Genomic DNA, 16,199 nt, shown 5'->3' on the forward strand with positions numbered 1-16,199 from the left:
GTGATAAACTAGAGATTATTTTTTGTCCTTTAAGAAATCATACAAAAAGGATGTAACATACAATGACAGCAGAAAAAAAATTCACAACGACTGAGCTATAATCTCATTGCCTCTGTTTCATCAAAAATTAAAAGCCTATGTTATCTCCTTATCACCTTGGAAGATTTATCATTTTGCAAAATAACGGTAACCATGTAATAATTTCATTGAAATCGAATTATTATGACGTATCCTATAAAAGAAAAAAACACTGAATGGTGTTCATTACAGTGCAAGCAAATCCCAAACTACTCTATTTGTTTCAGTTCTTGATATCTATTACGATATACTACTAATATTGAACAATATTTTTCATTGACTGAACAACCATTTTACGAGAATGTGTACATACCTTGCGCAGCAATGTAGCACTTGCGGCCTTCAAACCCCTGTGAGAAAAACAATATCTTAAACAACTGTATCATAAACAACTGTATATGGTTTTACGGTGACATCAATGTTTCATTAAATATATTTGTATTTTTAAAAGTTAAAACGTCCTTATAGTTTCCTAACGTTATTCTCTTATCATCCTTTGCACCCGACTGCGTGTATGCAAATTAAATGACCGCTCTGGTGGCTTAGTGATTAGAACGTCCGCCTCGGATGGGGGAGGACGTGTCATACCAAAGACTAATAAAAAATAGTACAGATGCCTCCCAAGGCTCTCAGCATTAAGAAGTTAGTGTTAGGACTAGTCAGCCTGGTGTCAGGATAATGTGACTTGGTGGGACATCATGCTACATGTCTCCGGCATGATGCCCCAGTGCTAGACATCACTGTAAACTGTCACACTGCATAAATTGTAGCAATAGGACTGAACAATTGTTAAACCTACTTTGAAAATCCAAATCACACACACAGAGACACGCAAATTACGTTACTATTAGGTCATAATGATACATATATGGTACACAAAAGTACCTAGTGCGTACTCGGCGTAATAAAAAAATGATATGTGAACTGACCTACTTAGTTCCTCATTTTATTTAGACTTTCGATACCATCCATAAAGATAATAAAATTAAATTTCCTTTCACGCGCTACACGTCATTATTCGCATCTATTCCTGCTTGTGCTTATTATTATTATTATTATTATCATTATTATTTCCATCTGTATCATATACCTTTATATGGCTAGCGTTGATATAGTCTGAATCATTTTCATACTCCGAGTCCTGTGTCGAATCTCGTTTCAGAACTACCCTATTAAAGTCATCTGGAAAATAATATCTCTGAGTTCAAATTTATTTAGGAAAGTCAGTATCCCCAAAGGAAATGAAATAAATGAGAACAAACTGACACATGAATTTTCAAAATAGGACTCTATATATATATATATATATATATATATATATATATATATATATATATATATAGAGAGAGAGAGAGAGAGAGAGAGAGAGAGAGAGAGAGAGAGAGAGAGAGAGAGAGATAGATGATCTCAAACGGGTAACGATTTAATTTTCATTTTATGAAACGAGTTGAAAAAATGTCCTTCTTTTGCGAACCATGGCGAGCAAAAGATGGACATTACTTAACGAGTTTCATAAATTTTTTATTAAATCATTACCCATTTGAAATTCTTGTTATCACATATTTTTATATCAGCAGAAATTGTTTGGATAGAAATAAGAATGAAATATTTCTTTCATTCTGACAGACGCTGTACCTTTCATTTGTTGCGCGTAAAAATTAGTCCCAAATAAGGTTGAAATAGTAAAAGTGTAGTATACATTTTTGCCAAATATAAATCAAAGAACAAGCGTCCATCCAAATAAACAGAACATTTTGCAAAAGACAAAACATTTGTCACCACAAAGTAATAATGCGTGTGACGTGACATAATATGATATGGTGCACAGTACTGGTTTGAGTTGGCCTATATACACAACACAGTGCCAGTGTTTACACTGAAATTCCACTTCACAACTAAAAATTACATTGTTGCGATATTTTATGAAAATAAGATTACTGGCTGCAGAAATATACTTATTTACTGTAATGTATTTGCGACCGGATATTTGTAGTATTTGATTTGGAACATTAGACTGTATAGAGGGCGTTAACAAAATCTCTGTCTGAGTCGGACTTCCATCACATTTTTACCGCGTAAATATGCTGTGGTTGGATAAAGTTCTGTCAGTTGGGGAGACCAGTTTATGTCTACATTCTTCTGTGAACAAAGATGAGTTTATTTACTGCAGTAAGTTCACATTTAAACCAAGCTTGTCTATAGGGTGGATTCCATCCTACAGATATACCGCCCTCCATCCCCAAACCCACCCTCGCTATCAACATGGTTGTTATTGTTCTTGTCTTTGGGGGTTTTGCAATATTTTTCATGTTGTGGTATATTACACGTGATATAACGAACCACTGTGACAGTAAATTGGCAATATTGAAACAGAAGAGACCATTTGCCCCCAATTTCCTTTCACGAGTCGAATCAACAAATGGCGGACAAAATGTTCAATGAAAACAAAACATTCCAGAAGGCGGGGCTAAAATCGGTTTCCCATGACCGCACCCAGTCAATAAAGAGAATACTGGACACTTATTTCGTGGGCTTATTTGAACAAATCAGAATCACATAAAGTCATATGTTCACATAATATAATGTCAAAAAATATGAAACTGTTGACACTATAGTCAAAGTGAACTTACTATGTGATATATATATATATCTGTGTGTGTGTGTGTGTGTGTGTTGTATTACTGGCTGGCTTTTCCTAATCACAGCATATTTTGTTTGTCTGTATTTTGTACTTTACTGTGTCAGTTACCAGTGATGTTTATTTATAAACAATATAATACACGGCTGAAATTTTTCTCTATTATTTTGGATTAAATATTCAGAACATTGTAATGGTACGCATTTTTATAGTCTTCATTCTGACCTTATACATTTCTATAATGAAAAACTTCATTAATTGACAGTATTTTGTGAAAATGGAATTTGCAACCTAGGTCCAAAAAGGGTATACAATCTTGTCTACCTAAAATATGACTCAGTCTTGCCTTAATATCTGAAGCAGAGTCATTCTTGTTATTGTGTTCAGATTTGATTTCGATCATTTTATTTGACTTCTTCAAATTTATATTCACTGGAATAACAAAGTGCTCAATAACATTCTCGGACTGTAACATTATTTTTGAATGATAGTGAATTCTTACAAGAACGTTTTGTACAATATTATTGTGACACATCAAAAGCCATAGCAGATCATCAAACTCCATACTATAGACACATTAACATATTCAATATTGCAGCTTATTTGGAATGCCATTAGATTTTAACTGGAACTTCATACAGTTGGACTTGTGATATAAGGTTTAGTGTAATTTCAGGTTTAATTAATAATACTGAAATTTTCACCTAGTATGCTAGTGCAATCAATTATATATATATATATATATATATATATATATATATATATATATATATATATATATATATATATATATATATATATATATATATATATATATATATATATATATATATATATGGTAACATTCTCGCTGAATTAGCATCAGTAGCAATTAGTTAAGAATGTCAAATACTATCCTAAACGCAAGACAAATGTGAAACACTAATGACATAAAGTTTACAGAAGAATCTGACTACTGCAAATGAGGTTTCTTACATGGATACATTGATTTGTATCGGTTCTTTGAAGGATTTGCCAGGGCTGCATCGTGCGTTTTGGTCAACCCTTGACTGAATTCCTGTCATAAATAAATATTTTTAACATATTAACCTCAATTTTTTATTTCCATATCGTATAGGAAAGATGTATCTATTGCATAACCAGGACTTAGCTAAATACAATCTTTTCATCAGATTAAGTTTAGGTAAAGTACTCTGAGTCGTTTATCAAATATGTAATGGAATAAATTCTTATTAATTATTCAGTGTGTGCGTTTTAATGCAGGACGCAGGAGCGGTAGACTGTCATTTGAGTAGTTTTCTTTCCAATCCATCTTCAAATTTAGATGAACTGAATTGACCGTTTATAAATGTAAAGATGCTGTGATATATATTTCAACTTTAGCTTTCTGGAGAAAATATTTCGAATGTTTCCAAAACGGAGTTTAATTGGTGTAATAGTTGTGTTCAATTAGTGGAAAAGACTTACTTTGATATGGAATTGAAATACGTCTTCCTCTCACGTGATCAAACGTGTTTTACAATTTATCAAATTCGTTCAGTCCTCTGAAGATAAACCACAAACGTTATCATTTTCATGTAGTGATTTGTCTTATAAATCCATGGCAAATCCATAGATAAAATGCAACAATAATGTGACATGTACCTCTTTAGTGGAAGAGTACTATCATCATCCGGCTGCATATGTTAGTATTAAACGGAGAGTTAGTATATACCCTTTGAGAAATGGTCGCTATATTCGCTCTGTTCTATTTTGTTCCCTGGAGAGAAAAGAACTTTCCAAATCAGGATCAATCAATTATTTTATCCCAACGAGTATTTTCTTTCTTTTGGCATTAAATGGTTGCTTGTCAAAGTTCTAAGTATATCTCTTTCTGTATGTTAATGGTATTAGTCATGATATCAAATTGTAACAAATTACGTATTAGATAATTCTGTGAAGATGTAAGTCAATCTGTGTTTCTGGCCGAAACGTATACAAATAAGCATGTTATTTGTATTACGTTAATGGAGGATATTTGTATTCATATATATAAGATATTACATTAGCGCCTATTGTCAAGCCCATATTTGTTAGAATAGAGGCAAAGATTTCACTTATTACTTGTTGAAAATGTTTCATTTGACAGATTTTTATCATATTTGCCATGACTCATGATTATTATAAGCCAATTCAGTGTGTTACACATGTTATTTTGCCCTTTATACTGAGGTCAAGGTCATAGAAATAGAAAATGTGCGTTAAAGTTTTTTTTACAGTGCTTTTTATTTGCCTTTATTTTTAATCCGCTTGTTGGACTTTGCTCAACCTTTACGATCAATAGATATGAAGCTACGACAATTCATTCAAGCAAATGATCCTTCATTCTTTGACCTTGCAGTTAAGTCTGCGCTTTTTACTTCAACGCTTGGATTCTGGCCTCCACATCCTGGCCCTGACTGTTTTGTACCGAGTACAAATCATGTATAACAGGAACGCAAATTAGTGACGTGCGATGACTTTGAAGTACATTCGAGTACATCTTAGACGTAACGCTTTTGCATAAATTTTAATTAGTGAAATACAAAAAAAATTCATATGAGCTTTAGAAAAAGAACTTTGTCGGTGACGTCAGGCAGTAAAGTCTTCTTTATATTCATTCAAAACGTGTTACTTACTTGGAACTCTGACTCAAATTCTTCTTTGTTTGCTTTCTTCTTCATAATGTGACCCCAAAATGAGAGAACTGGTATACTCTGAGCCATCAGCTGTGTCTTTTTCTCTGTATTTTGGTATACACCATCTGAAAATCGAACATTGTTTTGTTTCTAGCAGCTTTCTTTGAGACGTTTGTTTGACACAAAACGAGACAGAAAGTTGAGTTAAAATTATGACGAAAGAATTTCTCCTGGTAATGAAGCATGTCCTATCGAAATGTTTTTATTACGTGTTCCTTAAAGTGCTTATGCATATGGTCTTTCAGTATTCATCTGTATGTACATTATAATAATGTGAATGTATGAGTAAACAATGCTAGTAGATTTCGCTTTTCAACAAAACAAAATGCAACCAATAATCTTTCTGTGAAAGTGATAAGAGTCAGTCAAAAATCTACGAATTTATCCACCGATAAAAATATGAATTGTTCCAAAAACATGAAAAATCCATACCTACTAAAATAAATGATTTCACAGAATCCATTTTGTGTATCATTTAAAAAAAATCAACATGAAAACGAATTAGGAAAAGCAACATAGGACAAACTGCTTGCTATCAATATTTAGAGAACTAACGATTAGAAATTTACCTTTGGTGAAAGACATATCTTCGATCTCTTGTGGTTTTCGAGCACTGCTTTCTCCTTCCTGGATCACTTGGAGGAACACATTTTGCTCCTGATTCGGCACAGAGGGAACTTCCTTGTTAAAGTTACTATCAGAGTCAACCAAAATACCAGTTTTCAATAAAAATATGACAATGTTGTCAGATTTATCGATAATATTTTTCAGTTCATTCTAACATCTCCACAGATATAACACTTACAAATCAAATCAATAAGGTATATCATTTTTAAAACCCCCAAACAAATCTCATGCAAATTATCGTAAGAAATCTACTTCAGTATGTTATAAATATGTATATGTTTGTGTATCTTTTATATACATTTGTAGATTTTTACCATGATTTATAAACAACATATTGCATATCCAATTTGTCTCCATAATTGTACGATATATTCTAAGATCATATGCAATGTATAATTAGGTTATTTGCTTGGATTTGAGTTCTAGATATGCTTTGATTATGAACTGCAAAGGCTCTAGAGAATGAAACTGTTACAGTTTATGGTAATTTTCCATTGAGATGTTGAGTTACTGACGTAGGTCACGTGCGGTTTTATTGCGACATGCAATGTTGGCATGTATTGCAAAATATATCAGATAGAGAAGCATTGTGTCATAGATTAAGTAGAGATGCATTGCAACATAGAGACGTGAGATATATAGGAAGTGAAAGTGAACAATTATTCATTCCTATTTCTATTTATGTTCCTGTTTTATTTTCAATCTGCAGAGGTATATACTGTTGTGTTTAGATGATAGGAATCGTTTGTTTAAATTATTTATTCGAAGTACAAAGTGTTCATGTGACTATGGGGGCAAAACACCTTTTGGATTATTGTGAGACATTTTGGATTACATCGATGCGATACAACTAGACTGTTGGCACATCGGCACATTCACGGTTATTGATAATCGATACATTCGAGACCCGGAATTCATTCAAATATTATTGTGAACTTGTGATAACCGTTTTATAACTATTTGAGATTTCATTCACAATACTGTAAGTTCCTCTTAAATTTTCATGTTATAATTTAGAGAACTGAATTTATTTAATTTTACTCAACTCACAAGTTTCACTCTTTCATCTGCTTAGTTCAAAATCGTAGGGTCGTAATAAAATATTTGGGGTACCATAGGAGATATGAATATCTTTAAAATATTTCAGAGGAATCCAAATTATTTGTTAAATGCAAATTTACTTTGTTTCGGAGTTTCATTTTCTCTGGTAAAGATTTAATTTTATACGTTTATGAACACTTTAGTGAAACTAACACGCATTCACAATATCAACTAATGTAGTGAATTTTTTCTCAAATCCGGCCAAGGAAGGAATAGAACCTTCGAAAAAAGAAGGAGTTGCTTCATATTGCCAAACATTTTTTTTTCTATCTCGGAAGTAGAAATATCTTCGGTAAAGAAGAAAAAAATATTTTGGCGCACTACTTCGTTGAAAAGAATTTGATATATAAAATTGCTTTGGATTTGATTAGTAAGCCCCTACCTGGCTCTGGTGGGAAACTAAAAGAATGCAGTTAAGAAACCAGACGGAGTTCAAGTCAAGAAAGCTTCAGGAAAAAATGGTCAAAAGGAAGACAGGTAAATGCAAATTCAAAAGGAGAAAAAGAAAGAGAAATGAAATGATGAAAGAAGAAAGATAAAGACCAGAGAGGCAAATGTAAATTAAAACACATAGAGACAAAAGGCAAATGCAAAGAAAACAAGAAGAAGAACAACAAAATTTAGAGAGGGGAAAAAGGTTAGGAAGATAGAAGAGAGACAAAAATAGATGCAGAGAGAAAGAGAAAAAGAAGAAAGGGAAATGCAATTTAGATCATAAGAATTAGAACTGCAGCGAAAAGCACTCCCTTCCCCACCCACCCTTTATATACAAATTTAGTTTTGATATTACAATACATATGATGTGGGTACAAACATTCTGGGTAAAAGAAGTAGATCAATACGTCATCATTTTTAGAAATTTCCTAAACATCTGCAATGGCCAAGACAGCTATTTACTAAGTGTATTGTTACGTCTTGGGGTTTCAACTTAATAATAATAAGATTAGGTAAAATCCAAACAAGCAATCAAGTTTTTCCAAACTATAAATGTATTTAAATAAAATATCAAATCAAACAAAGTGAACGTATTAAATATGACTTACAGTGAATAAATTCCTAGTAGGTAATCCTAAAAACTCTTAATTGTACTATCAATTTCTTACTAATCTGAAAACTGTTCCAAGGTATTCCGAACGAAGCTCCCAAAGAGCTCGTATGCTACCGTGATAACACCACTAAATTTAACAGAATTATTAATACAAATGTTTTTCATTTCAATGTAATCTAGCGAACGACGAGATGATAATTCTTAAAAATATTCAAGTCTTTGAATATAATCACATAATCCCAAAGTACTGACTGTTAAAATTAATGATTATCCACTCCAATAAATCCAATTAAAATATAATTGTCCATCATTATCTTCTTTTCAATGTGTCTTAGGAAAACAAGGATAACTGCACGAGAATAAAACAAACAGAGCGTATGGTGAATATAGAGTGTGTTATGTATATTTAATTTGCGTTGTTTGTTATTACTTTAAATTTCATTATATGTTATTGCAATGCAAAATTGTATGGTGGATTTAACATTGTCAAAAATAAGGTTTATTTTCTACTTGACATAAATTATTGATTTTTATATTCTGTAAACAACTTGTGTCTGTAATTCTATGATTATTTCGGAATTTATTTCGAAATAACGTAAGTTCTTTATACATTTTCACTTTGCTTTCTAGTAAAATAAATTATTTGCTAAATTTTACGAAGCTTGTTGCTTTTCACTCTTTTCTGTTACTGGTTTTAAGAGCATTGACTCGTAACAAGTGTCAATTTACGTCTCAAATAAACAATCTCTGATTCACAATACTTCAAATAATAATTTGAATCGTATCCGTTCCCCTTTCGTCAACAAAGACGAAGAGTCCTGTTCCGGCCTTCAAATCTTATTGAACGAATCAAATGCTAATGCATGCGTGTTTGTTCTCCATATGGTACTTGCACTTTGAATACCACGCTTTGTTTTACATGACCCCAATCATGCTCGCTCCATTCCTGACGCGCTTAGTTAAAGATTTCACCTTAGTGAACGGCTTTTCATGAATGAGACTCTTGTTACAAAGTGTACGTCTACTTTTACTATAATATTAACCATTGAGTTAAAAGATTTGAAACAGAACTGTCAGCCTAAAACGACTAAAATAAAACATATTATGAATTCAAAAGATTATATATAATGCCTTAACAATGCTTAATGGCACAGCTTGTGAATCCACACGTCAATGTGGCCACGATAAGGTGCTGATTATGGTATATCTCAGGAATTATCTTGAATGCATATGAGTTGGTGCCTAAGGCATATTGATATAGGTTCATGAATTGCAGAAGAGAAACTAAATAAACCCATATCGAATTTCCAAAGGAACAACTGTGTCATAGGTGATGCTCTGCCAAGAAGGATGGGCAAGATTACGATAGCCTCAGGAAGCTTACATTAGTTAGACTTAAAACTGCGTCCTTTGTTATGTCAAAATCATCCTTGATAAGCAAAATATAAAATATTTAAAGCGTGCTGCTCAAGCAGCTAATTTCCCTTGACTCACCAAACATTCGTTTGTCAATAATTCCTAATCTCAGCAATTATTTGGTAGAAAATCATCTTAATCTCATTCGACAACTTCCAAAATCTCTATCTCGCACAACATATAGGAATCAAACTTCTGATAAGACTGATCAGAATCATAATTTCTTCTTATGCGTACTTACTGTAACAAGAAAGGACAAGCAATTTATGATTGATTCAAGTTGTCAAATAAACAACAGAATAAATACAGAGTTGTTCCAAATGATCTTACTTCAAATAGGTCAAGATCATGGAAATGTATTGAAAGTAATACATTTGTAGGGATCAAATAATCCCCAGTCTGATTTTATCACGGAGAATTATGAACCAGTCATGTTGAAATGTTCTGTATCACTTACATATGATTATATCACCTCTATCACTATTAAAATACTAAGGAACACTGGAGCATCTACTTGTCTTTTAGTATCATGTATGTTTCCACTCTCGGACAAGTCTTCTTCTAATGAAAGTGTTCTTATTCAGAGAGTAGAGTGCGAATTTCTTAATATTCCTCTCCATTATGTTAATTTGGCATCCAATTCGGTCTCAGGAACCGTGACAGCGGAAACAGTGGCTTCTTTACCCATCGATGGAATAAATTTATTACAAGGCAATGACCTAGCTGGAGATAAGATTGTAGTTAACATTCTTGTAACTGCCAAATCTTGTTTAGATCAGAAAGTTGATCATTTATAAAAAGAACACAATGAATACGCTGATTGTGCAGTTACCAGAGCTATGGCAAAGAGAGATCCTGAGAATGTTGCTAATCAGGAAACTATTCCTTTAGCTGAGACATTTATTGGCCATTCATTTGATGAGGTCACTTTTGCTTCTCGTTTGGATCAATCAAAGGGATTGATCACGGTAATCCTCTTTTTTACTACTCATATGCATAGTTCTAATCAGGATCATAAAACACAATCACTCGTTGTCGAATAGGAACAATATTCTGAGAACTCAAATTTCTTTTCTGAGGGCTATTAGCGAAACTGGAGTCACAAGGTACTGGTTGTAGTTCATTTCTGAAACATGGGGTCATAACAAGAAAATGGCGACCGCCTGAGGTACTCGCTTGTAACGCGTAGTCAGTTAGGTATCAACTTATTGTTTCAAAGTCATAATGAGAGGAAATTCCTAGCCTATCCCATGAAACGGACTGCGCTGGTCATTTAGGAGCTCTACAAGGCTTATGACAAGACCCTGAACCATTTTTACGGGCGGAAAATTAAAAGTGATGCTTCTAAATACTGTAGATCTTGTCACAATTGTCAAATGGTAGAAAAACAAAATCAGAAGATACATATGGCTCATTTGTAACCTATTCTTGCATTTCATGAACCATGTGGCAGAATAATAGAAGACTGTGTCTTTCCTTTTCTTCAGACCATGTCAGGCAATCAATACTTGTTCAAAAATACTGTGTGCATTCCTCCTAAATCCCAGAGGCAAATCCTTTCAGGAATATTAAACTAAAATCGTAGTAAAACTGTGATAAAGATTTTTACACGGTTCGACCATTCCAAATCAATCCGGTATGATCAAGGGTCGAATTTAAATTTATACGTCAATTAGGCATCCACCAGCTTAAATATTCTTCTAATCACCCTAAAGGTCAAGGTACTTTATAAAATTGTCATCAAAACCTTGATGACTATGATTCAGGCACATTCCTTTGATACAGGAAAAGATTGCGATGAGTGTTCATTTGCTGTTCTTAGCTGTTTCGAAATCATTTAAAAAAATAATTACGTTTTATTCCTTTTGAACTAGCTTCGGGACATAATGTGCGTGGACCATTGAAGTTGTTAAAAGAGAAACTCCTTTTAATCGAATATTCAGAAAAAGATTTATTATTTCTCTGATATCAAATACGAGCTGTCAAAGGTTTGTGAAGTATCATGAACTAATCTTCACTCTACTCAGTCAATAATGAAATTAAAATATGACCCAACTACAAATAAAAGACGTATTCAGCCTGGTAATAGACTTCTGTCTCTCTTGCCCATATGTCACGATCCTCTTCAGGCTAAATAGTATGGTGGTTACACAATTGAAATGAAAGTACGTGCCATAAATTATATCATTAATACTCCATGGAGGATGAAACAGAAACAACTTTGCCACATAAATAATTTAAAGGAGCGTCTTGGTAGAGGTAGCCGTGTTAATCTTTCAACCATTGTAGTTGTATCTGTCTCAGAAAGTGAGCATTTAAAGGATGGAATGCAATCTGTCTTTAGTGACTTTTGTATAGTCAATCTTCGGAATTCAGACATATTGTACAATCGATAAAAGAATCATCTGCATTGTCAGCCACAAAAAGAGTGAATTAAAACAACTGTGATGTGAATATGACCGCGTGTTTCCAGATGTTCTCATACGAACAAATACAATCTACCACTGACGTTGAAACTGTAGGATCTACACCAGTGAAGCAGCATCATTACTTAATTAATCCTCCCAAGTAGAAATATTTGGAAAAAAGAATCTCAGTATTTGCTGGAGAGTGATTGCATTGAACCAAACAAAAGTAACTGAAGTCCGCCCTGTATTCTTGTGCCGAAACCAGATAATACCTTTTACATGTATATTCATTTTAAAAGTGAACAGTGTCACCGAAACGGATTCATTTCCAATACCAAGAATCAGGGACTGCACTGAAAAATATAAAACATGCCACAAGCTTGACTTTTCCAAACGATTTTTGAAAATTTCACTAACAGATAGATCCAAAGAAATTTTGGCATTTGAAAATCCAGATGGACTTTATCAATATAAAGTGATGCCGCATAATACAAATCGTTCTTCGTCAACATTCCAGCGTAGAATAAACATGATAACATCTGTTCCATATAAATGTGATATGTACATCAATGACGTCATCATCTAAAACAAAACCCGGACAGATCATTGAGAAACCATTCTGAATTTATCAGTGTCACCGAAATGGATTCATTTCCAATACCACGAATCAGGGACTGCACTTACAAATGCAAACTATGTCAAAAGCATGACCTTTTGAAAGGATTTTTTAAACGTTCCACTCACGGAAAGATCGAAAAATAACAAATTGGCATTTGAAAATCCAGATGGACTTTATCAATATAAAGTGTTGCCGCATGATAAGGAAAGTTCTTCGTCAACATTCCAGCTTATAATGAACATGAAAGCATCCATATCATTGTGACACGTTTATCAATCACCAGCTACAACAAAACTTAGATAGATCATTGGAAAATCAATCGGAATTTCTTTGATCAATTCAGTTTCATGCAAATTTGACAATTATTTCAAATGAAAGTCAGTTTTCACATGCTTGAGTTATATTTAGACCATATTATAGGACATGGTGAAATTAAAACTGTAAAAGTGAATTTCTGAATTCCTAGTGCCCTTCAGTTAAATGCATCTAGTGCGTTTTTTAAGTATGGCTGAATATTATCGCATATGTTTCCCATATATTTCCATCATTGCTGACTTTATTAAGTACGTTTCATTGGTCTGAAAATTAACTAGAGGAGTTCGCTAAATTAAAGGCCATACTTAAGAGTGTACCAGTTCATTCAGATCAAAATTGCAAACAATCATTTAAAACGTATGTTGATTTAAGTGAGCTCCGGATTGCATTCGGGACACTATTATATTATTTACTGTAAGTTTCTAATAAATTTTCAATTTATAACTTACAGAATAAAATTATCTTTAAAATTTTACTAAATGTATTTTTATGTTGCTTAGTTACGAACACAGAGTCGTAACAGTTATGCAAGATGTATTTATTCATATTGGCATATTACTTAAATTATTACCTTCGTCTTCTCCTCACTCTCAAAACGACAAGGACGATGATTAAAACTATGATCACGAACACAACAGGAACAACAGCATCGATTATGATACCATTGTCTGACGGAGGGGGTGACACACTTATTTCTGAGAATAAAATGAAAATTCCAGAAAAAAGCAATTACAATTTGCATCAGCATATAACATACTTCAAGAAAATATTATTTATGTGACAAATATATTATAAATATTGTTGTTTGGGAAAGCTGAACACTGTATTGTATCACCGTTCCAATAATACCCTGTGGAATTATCGTAGCATATATCACCTACATCGCCTTTATAAATGTAATCAACAGTGTCTAGATATATATAACCTAGATCGTTATGACACATAAACTTCATCGCCATGATATATATTGTACAAAACATATAAACTACATCGCTATCACATATATGAGACCTACAAAACACGCTCTGACACTAGTAATTCTCATGGAAAGATGTCATTGATGATTTGGAGATGAATTACATATTACATAATTGTTAACATTTGGTCAGTGAATGGAAAGTGTTAAAAGCAGATTCAATGTGACATGGCATACCTTGTGTACATTTCTCATCTTTCCATCCATCTTGACAGCCATTTATGCACGTTCCGTTTATGGTTGAACAACTGTCAGCGCCGTGCTTACACTTACCACAGGTTTCATTGCATCCATAGCCAAATGTCCCTTTTTCGCATTCTAAGAAAATGAACAGCAAATAGCGTTATAAAATCAATCGCATCTTATGGGTTCCTTTTTTCATTTTACTATTATGACTCTCTGGTCTTCAAATAAATAATAGAAGACAGCGAGAAGCAACAAGCTTTGTAAGCTTCGACACATAATTTATTTCCTTAGAATACAGAATGAAATGGAAAAAAAGGAAAATTACGGTATTGCGAACTAAATCCTAAATAATCTTAGAATTACAAAAAAGTCTTAATTGGTAATGATCTTTAGTGGAAATCCAAATTACATCCAACCCTGGAAGTGTTACTGTGCCTGTTGTGGCCCATGTAGTGTTGATGTGCCGACAGGTTTTGTTTTATCACAATAATACAATCCAAGAATGTATCCTTATTTGAAATTTCCTATAAAGTCCAGTCTTTTTTGGCAGAAATGCTACTGTCGAGCACTTTCATTTTCCAGGGACCAATAATTTGAATTAAAGGAATTCCATCCCAAATGCGTAACTGGGTACAACAATAATACAGCCGATTCTACTGAGACCTTACAGCAAGAATAATTAATTTCAGGAAAATCAATATTATATAGTCCTCTTCTTGACCTCATTTATCATTTTTTATATTTCCTGATGCAAAGTTTCCTTCTGGAACATTTCAAATGTTACAAGATGAAATCTTAGTTTTAATTAGAATTCCATTTCGAAAATTATAATATAAAAAGTAATAAACATCGGGTAGAACCGGCATTTCATTTACATAATTTCCAAAGTTCTTGACTGAGATTGAGATAAACATGTTTACTATGTTATGTGTATCTATATTTTTTGTAATTCCTGATACATGATTTTATTACATTTTAAAAATGTTTCTTCATGGCTATAAATCGTACATAATATCTTTAGTTAAGTTTTTATACGTGATATGATAGGATCTATAAATATATGCTTACTTATGTGTTGATACTTATTAATAATAATCGTAATAATAACACTTGATGGCGCACATGGCTTAATTTCTCAGTGGCAGATTGGGTTTCGACGTTTCTAGAATGATTCAGTAACTTCCTATTGGTTGGAATAGGTCATATGAATATGAAAAATCGACGCAAAAGGACTGGTGTTGTCTTTCAAGTGAGGTCTATTGTTGAATACAGTTACAATAGATTGTATATATAAAGAGAGAACTGAGCAATCATATTCATTCCGACTTTGAAGTCATTCACATTTCTTGTGTTCTTTTTGTGATGTCTGCAGACGTATGTTATGCTGTACGTAGATAAGAGGTAAAATTGGGTTTTTTTGCACTGTTCAGTGGAAATAGATAGTGCTCATTGGTTGCACGATTTTTAATTTTTGAACTGTTATAAGTTTTTCTAAGAAATTCTGGACAACGCCATCTTGACAATATCAGGGAAGTTGGAGGACCAGAAGATTTCCGGTTTTGAAATTTATAAGGAACTTTTCATTCATTTACGACTTTTATAGACCTTTATAAGGATTAGTTTCGACTCACCTCATACTACTGGAAGTTCCTCATGCTTTTTCATTATATCTTTGATAAATAAATTGGAGTTTTTAACTTTTACAAACTTTGTTGGCTTTTTTTTCTCTGTTACTTAATTTGTGACCATAAGTTTGTAACAACTACAAAACCAAAGTCAATGAGTCAGATCAGATACAAAAATAACTTGATGATTAACACGATCAAGTCCAAAATACAATTACCCATAGCACATAATGAAAACAAAATAAACATACTAACAATAAATGTAAATTAAATATACATAACAATCCGAAAATTAACGACAAGAAAGCATTATGAAAAGAATCTCGTCTTATGTTTTCTTTTTAATATATTACCCAATAATATACTTTTCATGGATATTTAGTCTGGCATTAAATCCTATATTCAATGCATAATATCAGGTATTCAGGGTGCGTTTACATCAGAG

At 32.8% G+C, this 16,199-nt stretch overlaps 1 protein-coding gene across 1 annotated transcript in view; it reads right to left on the bottom strand.

Annotated features, from left to right (window-relative positions):
- LOC149796569 (tyrosine-protein phosphatase Lar-like) overlaps nucleotides 1–16,199 on the bottom strand; it is an 89,254-nt gene that overhangs the window by 11,209 nt on the left and 61,846 nt on the right. Inside the window, exons 7-13 of the mRNA XM_089960629.1 lie at nucleotides 14,121–14,261; nucleotides 13,539–13,662; nucleotides 6,003–6,127; nucleotides 5,374–5,498; nucleotides 3,692–3,773; nucleotides 1,169–1,260; nucleotides 392–428 (exon numbers count right to left, since the gene is read on the bottom strand). Coding sequence (XP_089816755.1) covers nucleotides 392–428; nucleotides 1,169–1,260; nucleotides 3,692–3,773; nucleotides 5,374–5,498; nucleotides 6,003–6,127; nucleotides 13,539–13,662; nucleotides 14,121–14,261 — 726 coding nt within the window. The remainder of the gene's footprint in view (nucleotides 1–391; nucleotides 429–1,168; nucleotides 1,261–3,691; nucleotides 3,774–5,373; nucleotides 5,499–6,002; nucleotides 6,128–13,538; nucleotides 13,663–14,120; nucleotides 14,262–16,199) is intronic.

This window comes from Sinohyriopsis cumingii, chromosome 6 (genome assembly GCF_028554795.1).
Source record: "Sinohyriopsis cumingii isolate HCF-2022 chromosome 6, ASM2855479v2, whole genome shotgun sequence".
NCBI classification, from domain to species: domain Eukaryota; kingdom Metazoa; phylum Mollusca; class Bivalvia; order Unionida; family Unionidae; genus Sinohyriopsis; species Sinohyriopsis cumingii.